Source organism: Platalea leucorodia (assembly GCF_965183815.1).
Source record: "Platalea leucorodia genome assembly, chromosome: 1".
NCBI lineage: Eukaryota > Metazoa > Chordata > Aves > Pelecaniformes > Threskiornithidae > Platalea > Platalea leucorodia.
In genome coordinates this window covers 133,480,240-133,499,123 of record NC_138823.1, presented here as the reverse complement: position 1 = coordinate 133,499,123, position 18,884 = coordinate 133,480,240, and the positions used below count along the sequence as shown (strand labels likewise).

At 43.4% G+C, this 18,884-nt stretch overlaps 1 protein-coding gene across 3 annotated transcripts in view; it reads right to left on the bottom strand.

Annotated features, from left to right (window-relative positions):
* Positions 1–7,402: 7,402 nt before the first annotated feature.
* RAPGEF5 (Rap guanine nucleotide exchange factor 5) overlaps positions 7,403–18,884 on the bottom strand; it is a 174,163-nt gene continuing 162,681 nt past the window's right edge. For all 3 annotated transcript variants that reach the window (XM_082305523.1, XM_082305524.1, XM_082305525.1), the window contains 2 exons: positions 14,555–14,609; positions 7,403–11,164 (listed from right to left, as the gene is read on the bottom strand). In XM_082305523.1, coding sequence (XP_082161649.1) covers positions 11,046–11,164; positions 14,555–14,609 — 174 coding nt within the window. In that variant the 3' untranslated portion in view covers positions 7,403–11,045. The remainder of the gene's footprint in view (positions 11,165–14,554; positions 14,610–18,884) is intronic.

Below are 18,884 nucleotides of genomic sequence, written 5' to 3'. Positions count from 1 at the left end.
CCCCAGGAAGAGGGGGCTCCGTGCCTACAAAAGCAGGTTGCTCTAAGGAGCCTGAGAAAGGTGCTGCACCTCTCTCCAGCTTCCAAAATGCACCCTCCACATCTGCAGTTGTGGACTGCTTCATCTACCTCTGTGCAAGTCACCTTCCCTACTCATAAAACAGCTTCAGTGTCCCAGAGTGTGCTTCTCAAGCAGCCAGCAGCAGGGAGCAGAAGGGGCTGCAGAGGAGGAGCAGCTGTGGAAAGTTCACCAGCTGCAATGGACACCCTGCTTGAGAAGGGAGGCTCTAATCCAGAGAGGAAGATTTTCCAAGCCACACCGGTTTCCTCAAAAGAAAGTATGAAAAGCCTTGAAGTGCACAGAGTAAACAGCCCATGCAAGCAACACCACGGCTGCTGAGCCAAACAGAAAATTGGGTAATTGCCTAGAGACAGCGAGGCCATGTGCTGCTGGCCCAGAGGAGCAGTGATGGGTGCACCATGCCCTGCCGCACGCCAGCTCCCAGTTGTCTCCGCTGGGCTCTCGCTTCTTTTGCTTCCATTGACTTTTGTTCAGTGTAGAATTGGTTTAGTAAGCAAAGGCTCGAGGATGGGTGGAAAGCAATCTGGATGGTGTCCTAGCACCACATGACTTTGGCCAAGTCTCTCTGCTTCTCTCTTTCTGAAGTTTCTGTGAAACAGGGACAGCAAGTCCTCTCTGCCTCCTGGTGACTTTAACTGGTTAGCATTTTCTATGAGCCTTCAGATCCCTCCAAGTGGCACTAAATGAAGAAGTTTTATTGACATTTCTTTTAGCTGCTGTTCATAAGCACTCTTCTTCCCGAGTCCAAGGAAAAGCAAGTGTTAACCATCCCTGTTATCACTCCAGACTGATCAGTGACTAGCACTGTGACCATAGTCACAATATCACAGCAACTAGTCTTCAGGGAGACCCATAATGAACTGCATGCATTAGGCCCAATAGTAGGATAAAGTATAATTAGCAAGTTGCGTGTGTATCTCAAATATGAGGTTCATTATGCAGAGGAGGTTTGCCTTGGATGTGAACATTTCCCAGGTTCATGATCTGGCTTAGCATGAAGGCTCAGGAGCAGCTGCAACTGCGCAGTGGTGGGAATGATGGATCGGGGCTCTTCCTAGTCCCAACTCGCAGCTGTAGTCAGCTCATCATGAAGGTATTTCCTAAAGCACTCGCCTATCAGCTGTTTGGAGCCTTTTGCTGAGTATGCACAGTTTATCAAACAGCTACAGCTTAAACTCTTCTGCATGCTTCTTCACAACTGTATGATATGTGTGTGACAAATTCACAGCCCTCCTACTCGCCAAGTTACATCAAAATCTGATTAGTTTTGACTTTCCCCAGAGTCCCTACAGCCTGCAGCTGTCCCTGACCAACAGCAGGTATGTTCAGCCTTTCTGAATTTTGCTCCTTTTAGCAGTCACTGGCTTATCAACCAGCAACTTATAACACAACTGACTCCCAAATGTTCCCATCTTATCTATTTGCAGCTTCCCTGTGACAGCACGTGGCAGCTCCAGCCGGCTGGCCCCAGCTGTGCTCCATCCCTCACCCAGCTGTGCACATGGAGGTACTGCAGATACGGGGAATTCAGGGTGGTTTGCCCAGGGTGAAGAGGATGTGATCCATGATGGCACAGGGAGAGCAGACCAGCCCCAAACCCCCTTCCCCAGGTGCAGCACAGTGCCCTGCGCCTGCTCTGGGGTGCACCGTCCAGCCCATCAGCACAGCCTTGCCTCACGCCCTGGCAACAGCGATGCTTGAGAGCTCTAAACTCAGGAGCAACATGTTTTCCTTTCATAGTGCAATTCATTTGCAGCACGTGATATTTGGGATCAAAGCCCAGCACTGCTACACAAAGCAGTTTAAGCTCTCCTCCTTTTCAAAGATTGGGTGAACATAGCCACAAACTATTACCAAGACTGACAGAAGCACATGTACAACAGCACCTTCCAGAGGAAAACCCCTCCTCAGGCTCACAAAACCGCTCCTTTGATTAAACAGTGAATTCAGCCTCATGCCATTAACCCGGCAGGCAGGGGATTTGCTTGCTTTTGTCAAACACACCCAGACAACTCTGCGGTGTGTTTGGAGAAGCTGCCCCAGACCAAATGCTCACACTGCAGCCAGCAGCTTTGGATGAGACGCTGACTCCAGGGGCTACTGACAGATGAGAAGGCAGCAGTCTTTATTCCCATTAGCATCTGTCCTAAGTGAATGTGCACTCTCATCATAAAGCCTGAACACTAAATCCATGGGGAAACATGCACAAAAAGGCTGAACAGATAATCCCATCAGTCCACTTAAACGGGAATCTGAGTCAACAAATCTAATAAACTGGGGTCAGTGGACCACGCAGATGACGGAGGAGCCTCTCACTGCTGTGTTATGTCCTGCAGTCCCTTGAGGTTGCACAGGCAGTTTTGATGCAATAAATTGGCTCTCCGGACACAGGATTTCACCACTAGATGTCAATGGTATCTGAGCTTTCAAAAAGGATGATATTGCTAAGAGCAGGTTAGCTGCTGGAAAAGTTTGTTCTAGCTGGCAGCAGCTTTTGCTGCAACCAACCATAGTCAACCAAGCCCTTTGCTCGGTCAAAATGGTGATGTGCTCTTTGCAGAGATGGCCCCCATAAAAACCCTGCCTGTCTTTTTGTAACACATGGCTCCGGCAGTTTCTTGTCTAATTATTTCTGGGAAATGATACCTACCCTTTGCCACATCACCATCTCTCAATGTCCTCTGAAAACCTTAACGTTTAGCCTAAGTCTTTCCTCATTTGCACTTGTATAAAGCCAGACCAAGTTCCCTGGGGTCACTCAAATTGCTCTGAGGAATAAATCAAGTTAGCAAAAAGCACGAAATTAAATTTGACTGACTAAACTACATTATACTCTTCAACAGAAACTCTTATTTAAAAGTAAAGTGAATTACCGCACTTAAAATGAAGTAAACCTCATCAAATAAGCACTAAACAAGGGTGTCTAAATGCATTTCAGACACATGTGAATTGTCTTCAGATTTGCATGTTACTTTCCCCTAACAGTTCCCCCCTGTTCTGCCTCTGCGATCTTGGGCTTGTTCAATTCATTCCCAGTCCTGTCTTATGCCTCTCTGCTAGCTCATACTATCACATCGTCATCTACTTGGCCTTAAAAAGTGGCCTCTAACTAATGATGTGCCCTGAAGTTGGAGCGCGTAGCTGTAGCCTTGCACCAAGGTCAATGCTGGCAGCTGGCGTCAGCCACAACGGTTTTCATCCCTGTGAATGCGACAGGGCACCCAACACCCAGCAGCTCTGCCTGGTCCTCTTCTGGCACTGCACCATGACCACAGGTGCTGGCCTTGTACGAAGCCCAGCATCAGTAGCAGATAAAGCAGTTTGCAGTTATTCAGTGTTTCAGATTGGATTCAGAGAGTACATTCAGTTTTGTAGTGTAGCCAGGGACTCAACCTGATAGCAGACATTTGGCATCCAGAGTTTTTAACATCCAACAGAAATCAATAAAAAGTCAACTTGACTTCACACAGCCTTTCTGAATGAAAGGCACAGACACCCTTATGACCATAGCTGGCCTTGTTTTGATGGAAGTTTTTCCAAGCTGCTTGATGTAACTTGAAGACTTCAAACTTTTGAGGGATTTATGGCTGAAGGACTGTCACCTGGAGCTGCTGAGCCAAATTCCTCAGCAGACGCTTGTCTGTACCGCAGTCACCCCCACCGATGGGCACACTTGGCTGGGGGCAAGCCCACGCGGCCTCAGTAACAGCTTAATTGCTTATGAAGCAACACAACCCTTTGCCTGGCATTACAGAGAGCTCTGACGGGCATTTGTCAAAAGCCTGTATAACTTACCAGGGAAGCACTTGATCTGGGGTTTGATCCTCACCATCCTTTATCATTTCTAGGTCTGAATCATCCCTGTTTACATTTGCTGGTAAATTCCCCTCCAGCAAAGCACAGCTCTGCGCTTTCAAGCCATCTGTCACAGTTGACAGTACCTTTCTCAAGGGGCACTTCACCACTTAGGTTAAACGGGTGAGTTCTGCCACTGCCACTTCTCCCTGCTAAGTAATACTCCTGTCTCACCCATTCGCCTACAGAGGCAGCTCCGCACTCTGCAGGGTTAATGGCAGGACTTTTCCTTTCCTTTTTTTTGTTTGCTTGTTTCCTTGGGTTTTTTTGGGTTTTTTTTTTGGTTTTTTTTTTGTTTTTTTGTTGTTGTTGTTGTTGTTTTTGTTGCAGTGCCATTTACCTCATGCCTAATTATTGCAGCTTACAAAGAGGCTGTTTGCCATCACTAAGGGTTGTTTTTTTGTTTAATAACCTTACCCGGAGCACGAGCCATCGCTCTGAACCAGCTCTTCCTGCCGCTGCAGACAGGAAAGGACTTGCACTGGTGACAGTGATAGCAGGAGATCAAGACAAAAAGCTGCTCAGGTTTTAGAAACCCCGACAACTCTCTGCAAGAAAACCTGCTCCAAATACCACACAAGCTATAACCCATCTCCTTCCACAAACCATCATTTAAGATCCTTCTATTCGAGGCAGGCAACGCCAGTGACTGTCCTTCAGTGCAGTTTAGCTCACCTGGTTCTGCTTAAAAACATCTTTGTGTCTTGCTCACGTGCTTCTCTAAATTTACACCACTAAATCCACATTTTCATCTCCTTACTACAGAGATAAGAGCTGAAACCTTACAGAGAGGAACTAATGGCACCAAGGCCATACAGAACACTAAAGCCAGCCCACAAACAGCCCTGCTTACACACAAACCCAGCACTAGGCACCTCTCCCTGCAAAGTAACAACTTAAACAGGCAAATATCTAGGTGCAATCAATCAGACCCATGCAGAGAACACAAAGGAAGAGCTTCCCTCCCACCTGCTGGGTTTATGTGGCCTCCTGAATGGTTCTTCTCCCTCCTGAGCCCAAAATGAGGTTCTTCCTGGGGTTTAACTGCATGGTTTCTCTAGGATTGTTATGTTTTTCTCCGTGGGGAGGTAAGGACAAGAATTGCCTCTATCCTGAGGAAGTAGGACCTGGAAAGGGTCAGCACCACACTTCAGAGGAAAGGAAGCTTTCTAAGGCTTTCAAGATGATGCCCCTTTCCCTCCTCCCATGGTCTGCCCAGGATAGGAGAGGGATGGAAAAAACATGTTGAATCCCAGACAGTTCCCAAAATGCATGGATTTGCAAAGAGTACGAGATGATCTCTGCAAAGATCCTGGTGCCTTTACAAATAGGTGGCAGTACAGACCTCCTGGGGGGACAAACAGCTGCAACTGCTTACCAGAAACATTACCTATTGCAATGGACAATGAAGATTAAAAGAAAGTGCGCAGACTATATCCTTGCCATTCCTTGACATCTGAAAGGCTCTGAGGATCAAGCTCACTTTTGCTAGTCTTTCTGGACCTTTACAAGGGTCTTAGGAAATCCACTGACCTTCTTCCAGACAAGAGGGAATGCAGAGGAGAATGCTTCTCTCCCTGCTTCAGAAATGGTTCATTTGGCCCACCTTTGCAGGCCTCCTCAGTTCTCCAGATTTTATATTAACTGCACAATTCTTTTAACTCTGATACAACTACAGGTATTTCATGGTATTACTGTAGCCATGCACATAGGGTGCCATCACACAACTCTGCAGTGTGAAATAGGGGTCATTGTAGGTATAGAGGTAGACAGTACTTAGAGCCAGAGGAAGACTTACCTTTGGGTTTTGCTGAGTGTGTAACTCCAATGCCACCCCTATGGCAGAAGACAGCAGGACTCCAGAGCAGATGCTCTGTGTGGCATGAAAGCCCACTGGGCTGTGAAACACAGCAAATATTCGTGAGGTTTGTTTTTCAGTTTGAGTGGTTTTTTTCTCCACTGAGAAGAGGGAATCAGCTCTACGTAAGGGAGAGCAGTTGTCCCCAGGCAGGGCGATCTCACTCTGCATGGAGGGCGGTGCTGGCTCCAGAGCAAACTGTCCCCACCTGCTGCCTCTCACCTTCACACAGCTCCTGCAGGAATGGCTCATCACCAGCCTCTCTCAACCCTTTTAGCTCCAGTGAAAATGCAGGGAGTGCATTGAGCAGCTTAAATTGCAGGTGTTTGCCATCAAAGCTCTCTTTGGTTGACAGGAACGGAGGAGCCCTTGTCTAACTAGTTCAGCAAGACAGTCTGAAGGGACATCTGGAGACTCGCTGCTGAGTGCAGCAGCCACTTTTTGTGGCTCTTGGAGTACAGCTGGAGCTGTAGGGCAGCTATCCTCAGCCCTACACCTTCCCATTTGCAAATCATCTTAAAGCTATCATCACTTTAGCTTCCTGTGACAACCTCCTAGCAAGCCTGATGGATGGAAGGAGGGCCCGTCAGTGCAAAGTTAGCTGCTTGCATGCAGCCACATGTGGCTTGAAGTAGTCCAGCTGACTAACTGCAACAGGTTAGGAGATAGATACTCCCCAGGTCTCCTTCTGGGCTACACTGTGGGGAACAATGATCTCCAGTGAAGGGACTGTGATGAACAGCTGGGAATGTAAATTCTTCAGCCTGCAGAGCTGGATCTGGAAAAGGATGTCTGGCTGTGAAGTATTTTTTAAACATCATTATAGAACTGTGTCAACAATTTGGGCTTGTACTGTTTTAATTATTCCAGTTAAAATTCACCCTACCCGCATATTAACACTGGCACAAACACTTTGTAGGTCAGGCTTAATACTATTCAAGGTACAGGCACTTAGAGGATTAAGCACTGCACTTTGAACAGACATCACACTGTAAGTACCAAATGTTATTTGTGTGAAATAGCCAGGTTTGGCTTAGTGGTTCCCAGGGTTTGCAAGTGGCGGGGGGGTGGAAGGACAGGACAAGCCTCAGCTGTGCTACAGCGCACTCACAGCCCGTCATGAGCTCTGCCTTCCCTGCTGCAGACCAGCCGAGAGCAGGGAGAGGAAACAGCCCTCGAAGGGATGCCTGATGAAAGGGGAAAGCATTGGCTGTCTTCAGTAAGAGGATCAAGTGCTGATAAGCAGACTCCAGAGGATATGAATATAGATTTACTCCTCCCCTCTCCCACAGGGACTTCTCACTGTGGCCCCAGGCCCCTCTTACACTTCACCGGGATGATAAGGCACAGCTGAGACCCCATTAACATCATCTCTGCTTCTGAAACTGCCTGGTATACATCGGTACCAGCAAATCCCACCGACCAGAGATGAAGGAGCAGCTGTGAACCGGGTCAGCTCCTGAGCCTCCAACCCCGGCGCATGCTGGTCTGCATCCACCTTGCAAACACAGCGAGGGTTTGTGGAACTGAATGACTGGAAGTATGAGCATAAAATATTCCAGTTAGGAACAAGTACGTGTGACAGGCATGAAGGCACAGAGCCCAGACTTCATTAAGGTAGTTTTTATATTTTGAAAAGCAATATTAAAAAACACTGGAAAATGCAAGATAAATGTAACAGTTGCTTCTACAAGTTTTAACCTTGTATTGCTTGGCCATTTTGACATATAAATTATTGCTTACTAGCTCTCATAAATACACAACACAATAATATGTACAGAGGCAGACAAGCATGAAATATGAAAAGGAAAACATTGGCAACATTGATTCTGGTAAGTCAGATTATTTCATACATACCAGGTCTCATAACGGTGGATAACTACTAGCTGTAGTCCCTGAGAAGTTAGGTAAATACCTTGATTTGGGGTTTTCTATTTTCTTACTTTTAATGCAAGCTGACAGCATTATGGCACTCAGAGAGAATGGAACAGTCAGGTGTTCTTACCTCAGCTCACTGACTTCATCCCAGTATTTCTTAGTAGTGTAATACGATGACAATAAATAGGCTATGCAAATAAATATTACTCTGCTAAAATGTTTAGTATTTACACCTTTCTTTGTAATTTTACAGCAGCACATGTCTTATTATTTCTGGGAACATCTTTTTTTTTTTTTGCCACTGTCATGCAAATGCAATTTATTTCTGAGACGGGGCTGGAATCAAAAAGATGTGTCATAGAAGCACCTAAATTTGATGCAACAAAATCCCAGACCAAAGAGGTATAAAGTGACCCAGCTTTTTCTTTTGTTCTGTCTAATTACTCCTCCTAGCTACTAAGGAAAATGTGTAGAGTATTTAACCCCAGGTGTGATTGTGATAAACTGAACTTTTAAGATTCATGGATTTTATCCTATGTGACAAAACTGCGCTATTGAAGGACTTAAAAATTGCACAAAATCACCAGTGCTGGACCCTGGCGGAGGCTGTGTAGTGTCCCCCTCCCTTTCACAGGGTTTATTTCTAGTTCTCCTCCCAACCACCACACCTTCAAACTGCTTGCCAGTCTGCAGCCCAGCTCTGCAATGCTTCACCTGTTGAATGAAGACTGATGGACCTTTTTTTATTAGACATATTAGCTACAGATTTGGACTATTATTTGCCTTCCCTTTATGGTAACAGTTATAATATCCATATCTTCAACATGAAGTTAACGCATTCAAGGTGGCCTCCCTCAGACCAGAAAGTTGTATCCTAATTATACAGGTCACTATGAAAACTAGTCTGTAAAGTTTTAAACAGTAGTCTAAGTAGCCACAACACAGATAACGAGGTTAATGCTGGCTATGTGCCTTCATACTGAGTTTATGCCAGCTGCAAGGGGCAGACAACACTTGATTTAGTATTAAGTCACAGTGGTGCAGTTAGCCAATACCTCAGCTGGCTTGAAGCCTAATGGTACCAGTTAACCAACCCATTCATCTACTTCAACCAGTTTAAATTGGCAGAGTGAGGAGCCTTCAAGGTGGCTCTAGCATGCTTTCAAATCGAAGCCTGAGCATAGAGTCATCTTTCTACTTCTGTTTTCTTTTTTCTTTTTTTTTTTCTCCTTCTTTCATTTCCTTCTCTTTTATTCTTCTCTGACGCCGCTGCCGCTTCATCAGCAATAACTACCAACACAGAGCCAAATGCAGTGAACTGAGAAACAAGCCCACTTTCTCACCCTGAATACCTTCTCATGCTCCCTCCTCCACAGATTTCAAGAGAACAACTTGTGGACTGGAGTGTTACACCACATGAACTAATGCATCCAGGCTGGTCTACATAACAAGCTCCTAAAAATAATGCCACAATAAAAAGATTTCACAAGGGGGAGCTCAAAAACCAGCAAACCACCCAGGTAATGCATCTAGGGTGGGGATTCGGCAAGTGCTGTAGCCAGAAGAACTGCAATAACACAAGCAGCAAATTGTATCTGGTTTGTCTTTTTACACTGCAAAAAGGAGCCCACTGCAGCTAGTATCCTCATCTGAACAGTTTTGGTCTGTTTGCACAGAAGAGTTATTTACAATATGTGCAGTCACATCTACAGAAGAACATAGGAAATTTTTACTCCATGGCCAGCAAGAGTTTATTTTTTGTTTCTTTTTACTGGGTAAAAAGAAGATTTTTTTTTTTCTTAAAAAAAAAAAAATCATATAGTAGTTGATAATAACAAAGTACAAGCAAATACATTTCTGAAACATCTGTTTCCTTTACAATAGATCTATACAATATTTCACAGATGGGAAAACCAAATGCATTCTACAGATTCTCCCACAGACTACTTGTTAAAGCTGCTTTTTTTTAATCCCTTTAAACCAGAGATAACACAACGATGAAGAGCATGCTACTTCAATATTCCCACATTTCAGTAAAGGAGCATTTTCTTAGAAGTCTTCCTCACATGGAAAACATAGGATAGAGATGGGAAAGCAATGCAATGTCCTCCCTGCTCTGCAAAGGGACCGTTACCGAGTCACTGTACAAACACGTGCCAGACTGCGTAGCACACTGCACATTGCCTGTGGCATTCACTAGATTATTTCAGGGCAACTTCTTAGCACTGAAAACCAGAGCTACGGTGATGATGGTGCTTAGATGTAGGTCAACTGTAGAGAAGACTTTAGGAATGCTGCCTCAGTACATGCCCAGTAGTACTTTTAGCTACATGAGAACCGGCTAGGGGAGGGGTATGAGAGGGACAGAATCAGTAAAGGGACCCTAATGCTGAGAGCCCGGTGTGTATGCAGATAATTATGCTGGTACCCAGTAAGGTGTACCCTTTTGTTCTTTAAAAACTAGAAGTGTGTGCAAGTTAGGTGAAGTTTTACCTGCTGAAACAGTATTTCCAGGAGGTGAGTTAGGAATGTAGGTGGATTTAGGCATTGCCTCTGAATAGACACCAAGGAGGCTTTAATCCAAGCAGAAAACAAAGCTCCTGCTATTATAATTTATAACACATTAGCTGCAGGAGCTGGTGCTAAATCTGAGATAACTGAAAAGGAAGAAGATAACATGTTTTCCGTGTACAAACAATTTTGTCCATAAATTGCAACAGAAGTGGATTGGCTCTTACAGCGTGTTTTATAAAGCCAATTGTTAAGGGGCCGTAACAGGGTGAACTGTTTACCGCTGAGCTCCGCATCATGACGCACTCCTGAGTTTCATCTGGTGCGCTGTCTTTTTATATTCCCATTCCTGGTTGTCCACACTTATCTCAAATAAGATGCTCCAGTGGACTCAGGGGAGCTGCACGGATTGCACAGTATTTTTGGCAACAGTACTTTGGCAGCCTTGAATTAGTGAGGTACATACCGTGGTGAACTGAGAACCAACCCCCTTGCGACATGTTGCTTGCTGAAATGTTTTGCTGTTGTGACATGACGTTTCTTTTCATTCTAATACTGGCAGAATCTGCATTGAAAGCTACACTGGACCAAACAATATTTTCACAGAAACCAAGCTCCTGAGCTCAAAGGACGCTGCTCTGCTCCCTCCCACCCCGGTGACCAGCGGGGATGGCACCAAGCTTGCCCTGCAACTCTGTGAGCAGCGCCTTTGCTGGCTCTTGCCTGATTTTCCTGCGCATGTTGTGTGAGCTACTGATAAAACTCAGTAAACTGTTCTTATATAGAGAAGCAACATGCTTGGCATAAACATTCACTTAATTCAAAGTGCTGCAGTTACAAGGTTATATGAAGCTGTGTACGCTCACACTCGCGGCTCTATCCTGTGAGAAAGCTCGAACAGAGCTTGCTGGTTGTCGATGACATGCAGGTGATGGATGTATGGCTTCAGCTCATGATGCTCTTTCGAAGGAACTTCATTGCCTGCAAGACAGGAGAAAGGGGATGGATCAGAAAGCCGTGCCTTGCCCGCTTCTCTGTCCTGTGCGTTACAAAGTCCCTGGTGTGCCATCCTGCCAGGTGCTAGACAGTCACAAAAAAGACAGCCAGCGATCCGAAGGACTTGCTGTTTAAGTGCAATGCGTGAGGTAACAGCTAGATACAGAAAAGGGGAGAAGAAAGAAAGAAGCAGGCAACCCTGGGCAGCCAGTGTGCACAAAGGAGGGACAAGTGGATGGCGAGAAGCTGACTCTTCCCAAGGGAAAGATTTACTCCTGCTGGCAGTACAGGCAGTCTGTCCCCTGTAAGGGTGGTTTCAAGGTCTCCTATGTGCCACTCGGGCAGCACAACGAGACCTTGCGCAGGGGCGGGCGACCCAGCCTGTAACTTTTAAACAATCCTAACACAAGTACACAAGACAGCAGGCCCCCGAATCCTTTCCTTCGGAGCAGGTGAAAGGTGACAGCACAGAAGACGGGTACAAAAGCTCTTCAAAGCTGCTCTGACAGGCCCCCGCGTTTTGATCTGCTATGCTTTTGATTTCTGATCTAGTAACAGAGACGAGAGTCATCCTGTCATTTCATGGGAGTTCACAAAGCAAGAGGAATTAGCTGTGTAACAGACAAATTGAAGGGTGGCTTGAATAGCAGATGTTTTCTGTTACAAGCTTTACGCCCACCATTGGCTTGTGGGAACTCGCCGCTTGTGAAACCCTCCAGCTTGGCTGGTGGCCAGCAGCAGTGGAAAAGGAAGAGCTAAGCCCACGGCCACGAGACCCATCAAGACAGGCAGAGAAAGCAATGAGATACATTTCCCACATGTCGCTGACTGCTGACAAATGAGTGAAGGTTGGAGATCTCCATTCTAGTCCATGTCCTCATAGAATTTTTAATAACATTAACATAGATTAAAAAAAAAAAAAAAACAAAACTCCCCAAACCAATAAGCTTAACTCGCACACTCCCTCCCTCTCCTTTGTTTCATTATCATCCTTTTCTCCATGCTCTCCAGCTACACAAGAAGCTTTCCAGGAACCGACCATCCCACTTGTTTCTGAAGGGCACGGTATGATGCTGTGTAGGTAACGTGGGATGTCAATGCAGCCTGTTCTGCATGCGGCTGTTGACGGGGCTCCCAGGCAGCTATTTTTAGGAGCTATTTCTGAGCAGCTATCTGACTTGAGAAATGTGGGAGAGAAGAGGACAATGTGATAAATTCATGTCGGGATACAGAGATGACCTTTCCATTCTGAGGGAATAGGATCTCAGCAGCTGTGCTGAACCTACTGAAAAACATTTGCATTTCTCATTAACACCTGAAATGACAAAAGCTTGAATTATGTTATTTGTTCAGGCTGCTTTGCCCGGGTTTGGAAATGCTATTATTTGTTTTCAGGATTTAGGATATAAAAGTATTAATTCCATTAAAAAGGCATTTCAACCTTGCTTGGAACCTGATCAGTTTCTAATCCAGAAAGACTTTGGCCTGCGAGCTTAATACACGTGATACAGTTCATAAACAATAATAATATTCCTTGCTTAGTTTTGTTTGAATTCTTTCCTACAGTGAGATGCCTGCTGCTCTTAGGCCAATCTGGGAGTTGATGCAGTAGAAAGATTCACATTCCTGAGAGCAAAATAAGCCCACTAGAAAAGGAAACTGTCCATAAAGTCTCAATAAATATTCAATGAATTCATTTCATGCCTAACCGAATGTAAGAAAAAAAAAAAAAAGTGCCTACAGGGATGTCTGTATAAGCTGCTTTTTAAATGCCAGCTTCACAATAAATCAAGTCTGTGGTAAAATAAAATAACAATCACATACTTCAAACTACCAGATTATATGATAAATCTCAGGTATTAACCCTGGATTTATGTTGCAACACTTACAAAACCACTTGGAAAAAAAAAGGCAAAAACGAGATGAAAGATTTGCAGAGAAGCTGCAAAAAAAAAAATTCACATCATTAAAAGGAACCAACACTACATTTTATAATGCCAAATAAGAGACATTCTAAATTACAGAGGCATGGTTTGGATTAATCAATATTTCCTTTAGTATCTGGTTTAACAGAATAAAAACAAAAGGCACCTCCTTTTCCCCCCTCCAGTCTCTCTTCTATATATATATATATGTCAAAATAAAACAAGAACCATAACAGTAAGCAGCCTTTGTTTAAAAAAATGACTGTACATACACAAGGTAATTCTATAGAACAAATATTCAGCAAAACACGTAGCAGTACCTATCATTCTCCAAGGTACATGTATTTATATGCAAAATCATTATTATGTTCCTTTTTGTCGGAGTCCATGCTGACAGCTGCTGAAAATTCAGCTGGAAAAAAACAATTCAAACTCTTTTTCCCCAAGGCTACAGCACAGTTCTGAACTTCTCTTTGGAAAAGAGGTCTTAGAGGCCTCAGTAAATGACATGTTTAGTGTGTTTGGCTTAAAACCTCTAACCACTTCCTAGATTAGTGTTGTGTTTGTCCCCTTCCTGTGTTTAACCTCTCTGCAGAGAATGAGAAATGCTGAGAAGGAGAAAAACAAGGTTTCTCCTCTATGAGCAGCAGAACAAAGCAAGCTGGGGTCTTCTGGCACGGTCCCTTAGGGTTGGATTCTCTGGTGGCTAATAAGGGGGAAACACAAAAGAAAAGGCCTTTCGTACAGCTGAGGCACTCGTAACTGTTCCCATCAGCGGAGATCCTCCAGCGTCTAAACTAGGCAGAGCTCTATTTGTGGGCGTCCCCTAGCAGAGGTAGTAACACAACCCCCTCTCTTCTACCTAGTCAACTACTTTCATGAAACCCACAGGATCTTAGTATCTTGAAGACTTCCACCATTCTGTGAAATGTTCTTAAGAACCCAAACTAAGCAAACAATTGCTCTTGGTGAAAAGCCAAGTGAAAAGCTGTGGCGATGAATACCATCTTTTAGCTACTGGAAGCCAAGACAGCTGTGAATCCATTACCAAAACACACAGACTAGCGGGAGACTGAGGTAACTCGGTCATAGCTGGGAAAGCAAGAGACAGCAGCGTACATCAGAGGCCTCCGTTATTAAATGCAGCTGGCACAGATCTTACACGGTATTTTGAAGAGGTGATATTTTTTGCAGGAAAAACAAACTATAAAAAATCTGGAGGTAGTTTCTACAAACATTTTGTAAAGTAAAACTTCATCCAACTGTGGTTTCTGCTATGTTGACCTTCCAACAATGACGCTCCCTCTTGCCAATTGGTTAAATAATTGTTGACCATATTTTGCTGCTGCAGTAAACCTGAGCAAGTGGAAAGAAAGCAGGAAAAAAAAAAGAACACCAAAACCTCAAGGCTGTACAAAGGCAAAATAAGTAACAAATTTTGGCTACTCACCAAACTGGTTATTTCTGCAATGTCTCAATGACCGAACAGTATCTGCAATCATGTGCTGCAAAGACAAGATACAAAACATCAGTACAAAAAACTGAGATGAGTTCTGTCATTAGAAAAGCCTGAAAAAAAACCTCCTTGCCCTACACTGTACAGCAAAAAGCAACTTTAGTCAGGTAAGAAAATGAAGACAGCAGGACGGAGACTTTGCTCTTTGTCTTAGTGATAATATATGATGAAACAGGGTTAGTCTAGAAGGTCCTTACTGGTATCACACAGATTAAATAAGAACAACTGCCTAAGAGCCCATTGAAAGCGGTAATGAAAAATAGCCAAACAATTGCTTATTTTTGTTCCTGTGACTTTTATTAAACCGAAAGCCTACAGCAGGGAAATCTTGTGGACTGGGTGGGTGCTTCTGGGTCCAACCCCTGGCTTTAGTGCATTATCCAGGCCATTCAGTAGTCTGCAACCTCTCTTTCTGTCTCCATGTGTTGTCTAATTAGACTGTAAGCCCCTTTGTGGCACAGACTACACCTTAACGTATACTTCTATAATGCCTAGCACAATCAGGCACCAGTGTCAGCTAGGCAGTTTTCTGCAGTATGATAACCAACACAAAAATAACAGCCCACAGCCTAAATGCTGCAGAGCAAGCACCCTGACATCTCCACAGACACATACCAAAGAAGACTACACTGTAGCTATACTATTTTAAGAAAAGCTGGTGCTAACAGGGATATTGGGTTTTCATTTAGATTAAGCAGAGGAAATAAAAGGTTTAAGTTTGGTTTCTCATTCAGGCTCAGGTCTTCAACTTATGAAAACTGGAATTGTTCACTATAAATCAGTGGAGCACGCTCATTTTCACTAGATGTCGCCCATAAAGTTGTTGAGGCATTACTTTTTTCCTTTATTTGACTGCTTCTGTGGTATAAAGGTGAAAACATACTGAATTTGGCAACTCTTCACCAAATCTAGTAACTAATCTAAGCAAACTGCAGTTAGCAGCAATGATATAATAGCTCATGCAAACAGCTGATGCTCTTGTCACATCTCCCTCTTAAATAATCAGAGGCAGAAAGGATTAACTGTCTTAAACAAAGTACGTTTAAGACCAGAATGATGTAGAACAGCTCATCTCTCAACAACCAGAGAGTGGCTTACAAGGCTCCTCCACAGAAAAGCTTATCACAAGAAAAAGAGCACATTTAATGGAAACTTCATACTCTTTTCATCAGTGAATCAAAAGAATTTTTCTTGTTACCTGATGTACTTCACTTGCCATGAAATCATGCAATCTCTTGTGCTGATGTCCTTGCACTGATTATAATGAAGTTCTAATGAGATATCCTAGATTTCATGGTCAATAGTGTGAGTACAGCGAGAGCTACAACTTCCACCAGTGCTGCTGCTGTAATGTTTTCTGGCTGATACCCTTTGAATCTGGCTTTTAGAAGAGAGACCCCATTATCACACACACTGTCATTATTTGCTGTTTCTCCTTTGTAGTCAGTCAGTCAGTGTGGGGGTCCATCCAAGACTGGCTTCTGAAGGAGATGCCCTGGTGACGGAAGAACCTCTTTGTGTAACCACTCTCTTAAAGCAAAACCCCAAATCTCCCTTCTTGAGTAGCCTAATTAGGCATTTCTCTCTGTCCATCTGCAATTCTCTGGCATCCAATTGTAATACAGAAAACCAGCCAATTCATCTGCAAAGTAAATGCTATTTTCTGACTGTTTAAACAGGTGGTTGCATACCGTAACACACACTTCTTGTGGCCTTTCAGCCTACTGGGCTACCTAGGATCATTAGCACGCCGTGAACTGAGGACAACAAAAACCCAGGCTTGGGAGTTGCACAGATATTTGGGGGGTGGGGGTTGAGAACCTTCAGCTGCATGTACACAGTCCTTACAGCTGAAGCCACTAGGTAAGAAGGTATTATCTAAAATGGTAATGGCCACTGACCTGTATTAGTTTGCCGGAGTGTGGCTAAGATGAGTCCTTGCTAAGATATGGGTGATGGCTGACTGGATTAAAAAAACTGAAGCAGCCACATGTCAGTGAAGCAGCTCAGTAAATACCATGGAAATACCTTGAGATGCAACAGTATGAGACCATATTTTCATTTATTCCTTCAGAGTTAGTTGAGGAAGTGATTATGGTACTAAATATTGATCAAACACTATTCTACACTAGAGTTTACCAAACATGGAATTAAATAAAACACTGCAATCCCTTGAACTTTTGCTAAAACTGGGCAATATTCCTGAGACAAGAGATCATTTCTTTTTCTTCTCTTTGCAAATTCTCTTTTTTATATTTTGAATTAGCTTTGTCTTCACTGCAATCATGTCATGTCAAATCAAGTTCAGTCACAGTAGGATTGTTGTGGCCATGATGGTCTAAGAATATAAAAGAAGCAGGGATTGCAGGGAGAGATAATATCTTTTATTAAACCAACTGATGTAGTTGGAAAAAAAATGGTTCAGACTGACGAGTCCTCCTTCACATCAGGTGTTTAATGCAGAAATTAAATATTTTAAAATACTGATCCAAATGGAGACACGAGAAGCTGCCTTTGCTTTGAAGTTCATAAGTAGAAATTCTATGCATTTATGACAGTGAGTAAGTTCCTTCCCCAAAGCAATAATCTGCTATGGTAGAATAATTCTTTTCTTCTTTTTCTGCAACAGCAAATTTGCAGGTGAGGTTCAGTGGCTTGAAACCAAGCAGGAGTCAATGTCAATCCTAATTTGTCTCAGCAGAAGCCAGAAAGTGCTCAGCACAGTGTAAAACACCAAGGAAGACATTCTTCCTTGGGATAAAGCCCTTATAATTAGAAAAGAAGCATGAACTGATATATAGATGATGATGCGTGATGCATCTTGTTAGTAAGTTTGTGCCCACAGACTAAACACCTTAGCGTCCAAATGAAGCTGTGTAATACACGCACTGCCTGAGTTTCCACTACACTCATATTTAAATCCCTCCTAAGCCCCCACTTCCTAAGCTTGCACATTGCCTGCATTCATACGTACACAGGGCTCCACAAGACAGCATGTTCCTGAGGGCGTGATCTGACTAATGATCTGGAGGAAGTGTCAGTTTGAACAACCCTCACCCCACCACCATCACCTCAGATTCTCCCCTCCCATTTAAAATGCCCATTATCCATTTGCATGGAAAAGGTGAAATCCTGGCTCACTGAAGTCAATTAGCAAAGCTCCCACAGCCTCTGGAGACACAATGGTGACAGCAAGGATAGGAAATCTTGCCAAGCAAGCCCAGAACACATTAAACATATACATGATTAAACAACAAACAAACAAACAAACTAACAAGGTCTGGCTAAGACTGGAGCATGAATCAGATCCTACATATTCACTAAATAAATATATGGGCCAGTGGAGGGATTTTAGTAACAATTTTCGTGCATCAAGGGCTAGTTTAATTTACATGTTAATTGGATGTACTTCCAAGAGGCAATGAAGAAGAACATGCTAATGAGTTTTATGCAAACACCTAAAGGTCAAACAGTTAATGGACTTGGGACAAGAAAACCTTTCATTAAATGCAAATCAGTGTTCTTGTAAACTCTGCAACAAGAAAAGGTACAGAAATCAAACAGAAAACACAAAAAGACGACCTCAGGTTCAAAAGTCAAAGTCTACATCTGCTTGCAAGTTGAAAGACAACGTACATTATGATAGGATGTGAAAATAAGTTTAACATCTGGTTCATGAATAACTCCATGTTTGCACGTTCATTCTCAAACAAGTGTAAACACATGGTAAAAATAGTTGGGAACAATTCACCAGGCACAGCCATCTGGACTAACAGTCCCATGGCACATCTGGAACAATCAGGAAGAACATTTTGGTTTCTTGATCAAATACTCCAGGCCAACGGAAAAAAAAAAAAAAAAAAAAACAAACCACAACCAAGTTTCTCTACTCCACCACTGTTCAGATATATAAACTGTGGCTTTCAGTCCTATGAAGATGTTATCGACAAAAAAATGAAATAATGCAAATTAGAGAAATCAAACCTGTCAGCAATATCATGTCAGAGGAGATGTCATATGATGCTTAGAGTAGATGTAGCCAAATATACAATGTCAGTAACTGCCCTTCTACATAAAGTTACTATAGTGGTATTTACAGTCAATTTAATTCATATTTCAGGCATTATTTTCTTCATCATCTAACCTAGACCAAAACTTTTACTTTCATTTAAGATCCCTGGAATTAGCATACCAGTGGCGAGTGATAACCAAGAGAAACTTTTTCTTTAGTGCCTTGAGGAAAAAAGGAAACGTAATTCAGAGA